The following is an 11,445-nucleotide window of genomic DNA, read 5'->3' on the forward strand; positions in this document are numbered from 1 at the left end:
GCTCCACTCACCACGTGCCCCTCCATCATTTGCGCTCTGACCCTTCTCCAAAACAATGATGGTAAGGGTTAGGGTTAGCAGAATTTATGCAAAAGAGCTTTCCTCCTCAGAGAAATGGCAGTACACTCAAAGGACATTACCAGTACAGGTATGTAACGGCCCACTATATGCTCTGGTCTGTATAAAGCAGGTGATATCTTGTTGAGTGTCTACTTAAACCTTTGGCCGTACATTTGTTTTTAGTGTACCTTAAAAAAGTAAATCTATATCTCTCTATTGCTTGAAAAAATATGTTTAGATTCAGGTCAAGCTACCATCTCAAAACTGCATGTGATGTGACTCCTGACATACAACTAATGCAACAGTTCTAAAATGATGATCTCCAAGACACCAGCATATACAGACTCCTTTGCACCTTGGACAAACATGCTCTTTACCTTGACGATAATAGTGAGCTGTAAATATCGGCGCAATGATAGAGCTGGTTGCATCATGGGAACAGATGGAAATAGAGTTACATGGGGACAATCAAAATCAAATCAAAAAGGCGCGAGCCATTGTAATGTGATGATGACAGTGACATGCCTCGTGTTATGAGTGTACTGTACAGTCAGTGTTTGACTTTGTCCCAATCGTTTTTTTTGATTCACAATATTCTGAATAATCCTCTCCCTATTGGCATAGCTCTTTGAACGGATTTAATATAGGTCAAAGCCTGTGCTGTGCATCAGAGCAGGACTAGTAAATAACTGCACCACATACTGTATGAGTGCGTTTATCCGGCCTGCATAGTGTATCTATGGTGTGTGCCCCGAGGCCTAGGTCAGTCGATTGTCCTGTTTGAACAGATACACAATGCTGAAGCAACCACTCACCAGGACACACAAACCTCCCCACAAAGACTGCCTCAAAACTATGTGATTGGTTCAAAAGCTGCATAGTCCACCATTAACGCAGTAGTCTGTGCAAAAGAACAGTGCACTCCTGGGAGTTCAGCGTTAATTAATGTATTACATGATGTTCTAAAATCAACTTTTTATATAACAACATTCCCTGATCAAAAATATGCCAGAAGTTATAGTATTTCTGCTTCACTCATGCAAGTTTAAAGAATCCCGTTGTCAGGCAAGCCTTCTGTCCTTCCCATTTTCAAAGTTCTTCACTTGCTCTGTTGTTCTACGCAGTTCTACGCTCAGAGTAGGCAAGACACAATATTGAAATTTTGTCTCACAATTGTCTTGGTCAAAACAATTGCAATTTAAATGAAATAAAAATTCATACACTTTAAATATTCAATACGCTAACCAGGTAATGATAAATAATTGCTTTAAGCGCAACTATATTTTTTAACGTATGAGGAAGATTAGAAAAAAAAAACAGACTAGGCTACATTAATATAAACAACTGACATAATGTGATCTGATCAGTTAAACTATTTCTATGTTAGTTTCCGTCCCACCCTTGATTAGTTTTCGTTAGCATGCTAGCTTTAGCATACTGATGCTAATTGCTGCATTTTGCGCAGCGATCAATAAAGCGTTTGCGGAGGTTAAAACTAACTCAGCGTTCTTAGCGTTAAACATGCAGCATGCCCATATTCACTGAGATCTAGGGGGTAAAAGTTGTGTTTTTAAGGCGTTGAGAGCCAAAACTATTATTGGTTCAGTATCAGATACTTGTAGCGGATACCAGATATCGTATTTCTTTCAGCTCCAATATACTATACCAGTATCGGATTGGTGCGTCCCTCACTACGTAAAAATGCCTACCTTATAGCCTATCCAAGATCGCATTTCTTAAAAAAAAAATTGCCCATTTTAAAAAAGTGATCTTAAATAAATATGATATAAAGACTAAACGAAATGCTAATAAAACTTGACCCTTTTAGGGCTTAATTAATGATTAAGATCAGACAGTTTAGCCTGTGTAATAAAAAAATATAGTAATTTTGTAGTGTTTGTTTCTTGTTATTCTGTTAGCCAATAATGTGAAAAACTATTTGTCTTGTTGTGTAGCCATGTCTGCATCAGACTGGAGGATAGGCCAACATTAACGACACATGCAAGGTGTTGTGAGGGGGATGTGACACACAGGGCACTCCTCCTGTTCCTTCCCCTGACGCCAAGGCCCCTGGCACTACTTCCTGTCCCAGAGCCGCTCCCTCACCCCTGCATTGTCCACTGCAGCTGGAATCACCTACAGACAGTTGCACAAGGCTACAAATAAGCAAACATGGAGAGTAAAGGCTTCTCAGCTTTATTTCATCTGCACTGAGTGAGCCTTTAATAAACCTTTATTTTCACTGGTTGCATCTTGGCTCAATTCGGCTCTACATGTCCCCTGCTCTTCCCCAGCAGTGCTTTTCAAAAGGGGGGCGGGGTCCGTGTTTAAAACTGCGACCCCAAAAAACGGAACAACAAGAACAAGAGTGGATTTAATGCTTGCTTTTGAGTTTATCACCCTAAAAATAACGTAAGGGAAGTCTGGAGTCCACCAAGCGAACACTGTGGACAAACACCGTTCATGAAGTTAATCGGAATTAATGTTTTGTTTGCGTTCAGGTTTAAAAAAGGTCTATCTGGTCTCTGTTCATGAATCATATCAATCATAATCATAATGAACAATATACATTGCATATGAAAAAATCAAACTGTGAGGAAAGGGCTCAGAATTTGCATCTTTGATGAACTTGGATGGCTTGAAGCTGAAGAAATGAAGAAAATCAACACGGTTTAAGGCTAATAATATCCTTCTCATCTGGGGCGTTCTTCCGCTCTCACGTAAGTCCCTGGACGAGCTCAACTATTTCTCACTGTTTGTCTCTTTTCTTCTGTGTGTGCAGCTCTGGCACCGACGTGCGGAGGAGAAATAGTGGATGCTTTGAAAGCCACAATCAGTTTGAGGCACGTTGCTGCCAAACACACATCGCAAACGCGTTATTGCACATAAGTCTAGCTCCTGTCTACAGTCAATAAAAATGCATGTAAAGAGGCTGGTGAACTTACAGGAACAAGGTTTTTAATTGCTCAACCCGTACCTATCAACATGGCACTATAGACGCACTAATGCTATAAATATCACTTTTAACAAGCAGCTTCAGGGCAGAAGGTGTGATTGCTAACAACTTTGTGATCCGTCAATCACAATTCAGAGTTCGAGACAGATGTTTGTTAAGAGGACGAGACAGACACACAATAAAGCACTGCATAGACATACGCAAAGAGAACAATCACTGAACACTGCAACACAGAAACACACACACAGCAGCATTATTCTTGAGCAAACAGCCTTAAGCAGAGAAGAGTGGTACCACTCTCCTCATGTAGCATGTAGAACAAGGCTCATGTTGTCTGAGCTTGTGAGCCTCTTGATACTTTGAGCACAACCGCTTCACTGTGAATGACTTGACCGGCAGCTGTCAATTCAGAAATTTAAGCCAAAGTGTTTCTTGAAATTGTGCTTGCTGAATACTGTGCTGAAAATTAATCCATTTTGTTATTTTATAAAGCACGATGATCAATTCTCCTTCATGCGTTTCAATAGGTTATTGGTTAAGCAATAAACACATTATTACAAAAAGGCCTCTTTAAACGGTTCAACAATTTTATATACAAACGTATGTGTTCGGGTCAGGGATGGGCTTGATAAAAGTCTTTTCTAGGAGTTTAAAGATTGCCTTGGGTTTTGTGGATCAAGACTCATAATCACTCCACAAATTAAAACTTCCACACTGATCAGAGTGGAGGCCAAAGCAGTCAGACTTTCACTTTTCAATCATTGTGAACCAAGAAGTGAAACTGCCTCCACAACGTCTGTCTAAAAAAAAACATCGATGCCAGGAGGAAAAACAGAGCCATTTTATTCTTGTATTTAACAGATTTAACAATCACTTAGAGCTAACGATGCACTCAAGCAAGGTCTGATACTGATACCGATATCAAGGGAGTTGGCATGGCCGATAGCCGCTATATAGGCTGATATTTCATGCAATTTATTTATTTATTTTTAATCTCACAAATAGCCATAGTTAAACATTAATATAGTAAAGGTTTTATTCATAGAAATATATAGAAAGATTTCTAATAGAGGTCGACCAATAATGTTTTTTTCTAATGCTGATACGTACCGCTGATATTTTTACAAATGTCTGGTCAATAATCCTGTGTATGAAGCTTCTAACACGTGTCCGTGTTGAACTCTGACAGCAGCGGGCGCTCTATAGTCATGTTTAGTAGGTTCTTTAGAGGAAGCTTGTTGGAGAGACAAAAATCAGTAGATTCCAAAACAAAAAAACGATAAGTCTCCACCTCTTATGGTTCCGAAATAATACGCAAAAGTCTACAGCATAAAATACAGAAAATAGTTTTTTTTCCCCCTGCAACCCTCCAACACCTCACAGTCTCCCGCACAGATCAGCTGTGGCAGGATTTTGATATTGATTATAATGATCCGGGTCCTCATTTATAAAACTGTGATTGTGGTGGATTGTGTCATCTGCATTTGCCGCGTATAGAGAGGTTTTGGCTTGCTTATAATCACACAATAAACTGTGGGGCATTTAATTCACCCAGACCTGTAGTTCATTGCTGTACGTGAGCTTGGGTTCGGTGACGGTCCTGGTGGTGTGAATGAGGACAGGTCAGTGTCCGGGTGGTGAGTGAAGATGGAGCGGGCAGTGGAGTCGCGGTGGGTAAAGACGGCATGTGACACATGCTTTGGACCTAAACCCATATGTGTCCTGCAGGAGTTGGTCAGACTTATGCGATGATGACAGCAATGCTTTATAGAAGTATACAGTTGTACATGTTTTGCACATATACAGTGATCACAAATGACAAAGATTAGAATGAAATGAGCCTTTGCAAAGTTCTGAAGAAAATAAAGTTGAACAATTTCAAAAGAGTGACCAAAGTCAAACTGGCTTCATCGCCTCATCTCAGCAGTGTTTCTGAATAGTGCGTATCTCGTACAGCAGATAAAGTTTGCATGGAGGTGCACAATGTCTCACAATGAGTTTGTTTTCTCAGGGTATCTGCAGGAATCCCAAAACCTAATACCTTTTTAAGACGACTCTTTAACCTTCGTGTGATCCTTCAATTTGTGTCAAAAAAAGAGCCTTAAAATAATTCATATTTTTTCTGCTTCTTTTTACAAAAATCTTCAGTGGCTTTTGGGTCATTTTGATAGGCTGTTGGCCCCACCTCCTCTAACCTCTTAACCCCCACCCAAACCAAGCACATTTTCTACAGTTTGGCTTTACCCAAATCTAAAAGCGTCAAAATAGCAACGACGATGAAACAAAAGTGACAAAGTGACTCTTAAAAAAGGTTACAAAAACACGGTTCAGTTTTGTAGGTCTTAGCTTTCAGATCAGGTATTACACTGTTGCTCTCCAGTCAAGAAGCTTTTAGATCTGGGTAAAGCTGAACTGAAGAAAATGTGCTTGGATAAGAGGCTAAACACATCAGGCCTCACAGCATCTTAGAGCGGCTTCAAATTTGAATTCTTCAACTTCGCCGCACTCGACAAACTCATTACAACATTCATAATTTCACAATCAATTTTATAAATAAAAGTAAAAAGTCAAAGCAAAAACAAAAATGAATACCGTAGAAAACACATTAAGACTTTTTAAAACTAATTACGGGTCTTCATTTGGAAATTTTCTTATATCAACTTTTAATACTTTTTAAGGCCCCGCGGGTACCGGTTTCTATACCACCTTTGGCGCAGAGGAGCGGCTATGCAAAGTTTTGGCCTCATTTTGTGCTTAGCAAGCTTTTTAAATGAGGGCCCTGGGGAAGATAAGGGTCTCTGGAAACACAACCAACGTGAGCAGCCATCTCCGAAGTCATGACTCGGACAAGCTGTCTGCGAGCGGGACAGACGAGGTAAAAATCTCAGAGTGTTGTCGGCGCCTACAGCTTCACCTCCGACAAACACAAGAAAATTACCTGTGCTGTTGAAACATTCGTTGCCAAAGTTTTCTATGTCAAGTACTCCGTAACGATATATTGAGCACAGCTCGGGCAGGACGATAGGACCTAAAATCTATATCATGATATGAATGGAAATAACACGATAACGATATAATTGACAATATAATTGACAACGGACAAATTACTTCAAAATCCCAGCCTTACGCCTATTGGGAAGATTAATTAAACTATATTTTATTATTTTTTCTTTTTGTACGACATACTAATTTCCTCGCAAATATGATCTACTCAAGCAGTTTACATCCTTCATTTCATTTTACTTTCTAAGTACTTTTCCCCGTGTTCTACAGTCAGTTTCTGCTGCTCTGATGGAGCTGAGCGTAACATAAATTATATTGTGTCCACAACAACGATATAAAAAATATGATATCACGATACGATATGGCCCATCACAAAGCACAGCCTTAAAAAATTATACTATATCATCCTATCATAGATAAATGTTAATATCTACCCTTCAGAATAGTGACCCAACCTTTCCGGTCATGGGGAGGGTTGGGTCAGTTTACTAGCAGCTTTCAAATGAGGAATGGCCTGTTCATAGAAACCTGTGTTTGTTGTATTCATGTGCAGCTTTGAGCTGAGTTTTGACAAGGAATTATGCACACAGTCTAATTATACAACTATGGACTCAACAGCACAAACACGATTAAAACACAAAGCCTGCAAGGCACTATACAGAAAAAAGAAAGAAAAACTGTATCATATGATGTTTCTTACAGATCTTACAGACGACAGTGATTAGCATAAAAAAACAGGCCAATTGAGCAGCTTCAATCACAATCCAAACCAAGGGTCTTCAAACATTATAAAGTTGTGGAAATTGTTGCTGCCTCTTGGTCCAGGCCACTCTTGTAAAAGAGATGTTTGATCTCAATGAGATTTTTCCTGCTTAAATAAAGGTTTGAATCCCTGCAGTCTCTTAGCAGCACTAGAACCTCTGACTTTATGACCTTGTGAATTATTATATGATCAACATCACAGCTGATCCCGATGAGAGAATGTTCAAGTAAAACTTTAAAAGAAAAAAAGAAAAAAGACTGTGGTCTGAGCATGCACCTCAAACTGGATCCACCCATGGCTGCGCAGAGCAAATGAGCACTTTCTGTAAAGCCACACGACATGAAAAGCAAAACAGGAATGTCCCCTGCATCTTATTCAGTTCATTTCATGTTAAAGCTTCCAAAGGGTTAACGAACTACAATAGCAGAATCAAACACAGAAAGCACATTAGAACAGAACAATATCACTTCACGTGTAGTAATGCTTTTTGTGAACAAGTCAAGTTTAAATATGAGGCAGAAAAGTCCCAGGATTAAATATCATAGCGAACAATTAAAAGGCTACATTCATTTTAGCAGACCTTGGCCACAGCAGCGAGGCATCGATCCCTGCGAGTCATGACAATAGCGCCATATGGAAAAGTTGAAATAAAATGCAATACGGACATGTCACGCGTAACTCCATGTGGCAAAGTTTGTAAACTCCGAAATCAGCGCAGATGAACCGGGCTTTTACAGCAGCACAGTGAAAATGCAACTGTCGCACATTTACAGTAATTCACTATTTCAATTGTGGCGCACAGCAAATAAAAACACAAACGAAGAAAGAATGCTATGATGTCGTCTATGAATTCATTTTGCCAGTTTTTCCCCGCATTTTGTTAAACTCCTACCCTTATGTTTGAAGTCTGCGTCTGAAAACCATCCCATTTGGAGAGGTATGTTCCCCTTCCAGTAGGGGTTTGTAGGCTGGGATTTGTCCTCACGGTCAGGTCCAGGAGGCTACAAACCCGTCTGCTGCAAAGGCTTTATATCTATTGGCTGCTCAGGCCAGGGACGCAGTCTGGAGGAACTGAGGGTGTGAACTGAGGGCTGAACGATTTGATAAAAAAAATCTATATTGCGATTTTTTTCAATCAATATTGCGATTTTATTAAGATTTCTTTTCCCATTTACCAATAAATAACTTGTTGTTGCATGTACCTAAACAAAGCCTAAACTGAGACAATGAGATACATATAAACAAGAGCACATGGTGGATCATGCGTCGATGCGTTAGGTGAGGGTACGATTCATTCAAGGTAGCTCGGAGAATTTTCTTATTTCCTAAAGCACAGTGGAGCTTTAGTCGCAATAGTGACGTATCCTCTTTGTTGCATTTTATTAAATAAATAGATTCCTCCTCTATCTACCTACCTGTCTGTAATGTCTTGTAATGCATCTGCCCTGACAATAAATCAATGGCCCCAACATGTAGACAGTTCAAGAACACACAAAATCCCCCACAATTTAGATATACAACTACAGTATTTAGGATCCACACATTGCTGCCGAGCACAGAAGACAGAAACATCAGCCAGTGTGTTATTCCTTTAAGTTTTGGATATCCTTGAAACTATTACAGTTGCAGATGCTACACATCATTGGCCAAACAAAGCTTCTTTCATTGTACTCATTGGACTCTTCTCCAACCTTTTTCTTTTCCTAAACTCTCTTACCTCATTCTCCCAAACACAGCACTCATACACAACATTACTCCTATACAGCAAAGACTGTACGGGAATAGTAAGCCTCCAGCTATGTGGTAGGGGGACGTGAAATATTTGTTGGCATAAACTCAAAATTTCAGCAAATAAAAGCCAGATCCAGTGACTCTTCGTCACAGTGGGATAACTGAACTCAGGAGTAGCGTGCAAACTTAATAGTCTGGTTCTCAAGTAAACCTTTTTTCCTTGTGACCCCCCAGGACGTAGTGTAGTCGGGCTCCCCCCACAATCCAAAACTGTGTTAAATAAAACTGAAATTCGAATGTTTTATGCACCTGTACTTCTTTCCCAGTCTTATTTGATTTTTTGATTTTTTATTATCATTTTCACCATTTGAGGGGACATGCCTGCAATCCCAGGCACCCCCCCCCCGGGAGGGCCCGCCCACCAGGTTGGGACCCACTGGTCTGGGTATCTCTTTTGTAATCAAGACATCTTTAGCTGTTAGTCTGAGTCGTCTTGATTATTATTCAACTATAGCCTACCTGTACATGAGACCAGAGCATTTTCAGACCAAAGCCACGCACAAACACAAAACCAATATAGCCGATTAAGTGTTGTCCCCTTTCAGGGACCGGTGGTTGTAACACCAACACTTTACTTGTGTCAAGCTCTGGAATGTTTGAGAGTAAACTCCTTGTGTTAAACCCTGTTAAAGAAAACAGACAGACAGACAGTGCAGGGGGGCAGGGAGGCTAAAATAAGGAACTAATGGAGTCACACTGCTGGCTACTGCTTTTGACTGTCCAGTAAGAGTCAGCCACAACTAATTATAAACACGGTTACTCCCACCACTTTGAAACCACCAATGACATGACAAAAGCGTTAGACCTGTCAAAATGGGTCAATGTGTTACTTTGGCATCCTCCTGTTCTGATTGTTTGTTTTTATCCAGTGGAATATTGTTCAAGCTAAGTGTATTAATAAGATTCCTTAATGTTTTTCAAATTTAAGCAACAATTTCATGTATGTTAAACTACCAAAGAGGTATGTTGGCCAAATCAATAATCTTGCATCGTTTACCCCTTGGCTATAATGATGTTAACATCTTCCAGACAGTAACTGCTAATAGGTCACAGATTGTGCTGCCTGAGCGATGAAGTACTGTGGGTTTAAACACACACAGTAGTTTAGTATGAAACTATGACTCCTTCCTCCATCACAACTGTTACATTGAAGGTTCTGATGTTAGAAGTCATTTCTTCATATGTGAGGGCTATGACACAGTATGACACGTTTGCAAGATTCCAGCCTAGATTTGTAAAACAGACAATACTGAGTAAGTGCGGCATTCAGTGAAGTGAATTAGAACAGCTGAGATCGGATGAATGGCAGCTCAAAACCAAGAGCCAACTCCGAGGAGACAGACACCAGTGTGAGCGGAGCTGCTGTTTTGAATCAGCTGTGACCATATGTAGGCATCTGTCTGAAAGACACGAAGGGAATCGGAAACTTTTGCGCTTGTTGGGAATGAATGACTATGTGCAGAGATGACACTCCCTCTGTGACTGGGAGCCGTGTGCTGCTCACTGCAGACCTCACTACGAAGCTAAGCTGTGTGTGCAGTTCACATTAGACAGCTGGCATGGAAGGATGCAGAACTGTTATGGGCATGAAGTCACCTTTTAAATGCACAGCCCAGCCCGAGTTATACACAGACCGTGCACAGATTTCTGTCACAAAGTCTTTGAAGCCTGTGCAGGTTAAAAGGCCCCGTGAAATAGAGAAATGAGAAGGCTTACACACTGTGGTTCTGGGCCTGAACTCATCATCAACAATCCAGTGTACGAATATCAAAGCTAGTGCTAGCGACAGAGACTAGCTAACCTTTCAAGTGCCGCTAACACACAGCCCTCTGCACACAGCACATCCACAAACCATATCCAATGCTCCGTCCATACACTAATGTTCGCATTTTAGCCACATTTTATACCAAGTTTAGACCTAGATGGACTAAGGAGGAGACAGCGGAGAGACGATGAAACACCACAACGGAATAATATCAAATGATGTGAAGTTAGCACACTATGCTTAGGCTGTAATAGTCATATAATTACAGGCTGCGATCACAACACAATGAATTCATTTTGCAGGGAATGTGCGCGATGCTGTACTGGTCTGATGTGTGTTTCTCACTGATCAGCGTGGAGGAAAAACTAAACCCGACAGGCCCACAATTCCCTGTTATTTCCCATAGTAAAATTGTTAACTGTATTTTCTGGGTCCCTTCGCGGTGATCGGAGCCTTAACCGTTGCAAACACGAACCCCCCCGTTATGAGGTACCCGGGGGTGCAGCATTGTGCTAGCATGACTTACCTTGTTTGCTTTCTATTTTCCCCGACATTTTCGTAGCCAGCAGCTGCGATCCCACTCGCAATTCAACAAAACGCTAGCCGCTGAGTCTCGCCTCGCCGTACGTCTCCTTCCGTTTTATCCCCTCATTTTCGACACAGTTGCCGTATCCATGAAATAAACGTGCCGGTGTTAAGGTACCATATCTACAGACGACACACTTTGGTACGGCCAAAGCGGTCTCGATCGGTCTTCGGCCAATTTTCGGTCAATCCACTCACAACACACTCGGCAATGGCATGAACCCACACACTTGGGCAAAAAGCAGCGCACTTTCGGATGAACAGCGCCCCCACGCGGCAGGAATGAGGCGCCGTGATCACACAACAAGAGAATGGGCGTGTTTTTCATCAATTCTACTGCATTTTATTATTGGCCTTAGGGTTTCCTCGTTATTATGATAAGATAGCCTACTACAAATCTCTTTTTAAAATCTAAAACTAAACTCGGTTTGTCAGACATTACCGCTGTTTACCGCTCATGCCTCACACCTACAAATTCTCCGCAGAGAATGTTCTTTTCCTTGTTGACAGCCCACTGCCCCG

The 11,445-nt window shown here is 41.0% G+C and overlaps 1 protein-coding gene across 10 annotated transcripts in view; it reads right to left on the bottom strand.

Annotated features, from left to right (window-relative positions):
* The window catches only part of rapgef1b (Rap guanine nucleotide exchange factor (GEF) 1b), a 33,987-nt gene extending 22,846 nt beyond the window's left edge, over positions 1–11,141 (bottom strand). For 6 of the 10 annotated variants that reach the window (XM_079582800.1, XM_079582799.1, XM_079582805.1 and 3 more), the window contains exon 1: positions 10,865–11,141. In XM_079582800.1, the coding sequence (XP_079438926.1) occupies positions 10,865–10,892 (28 nt within the window). In that variant the 5' untranslated portion in view covers positions 10,893–11,141. The remainder of the gene's footprint in view (positions 1–10,864) is intronic. The other 4 variants (XM_079582802.1, XM_079582801.1, XM_079582798.1 and 1 more) reach the window with 1 other exon arrangement.
* Positions 11,142–11,445: the final 304 nt, after the last annotated feature.

Source organism: Gobius niger, assembly GCF_951799975.1.
Source record: "Gobius niger genome assembly, chromosome: 2".
Taxonomy (NCBI): domain Eukaryota; kingdom Metazoa; phylum Chordata; class Actinopteri; order Gobiiformes; family Gobiidae; genus Gobius; species Gobius niger.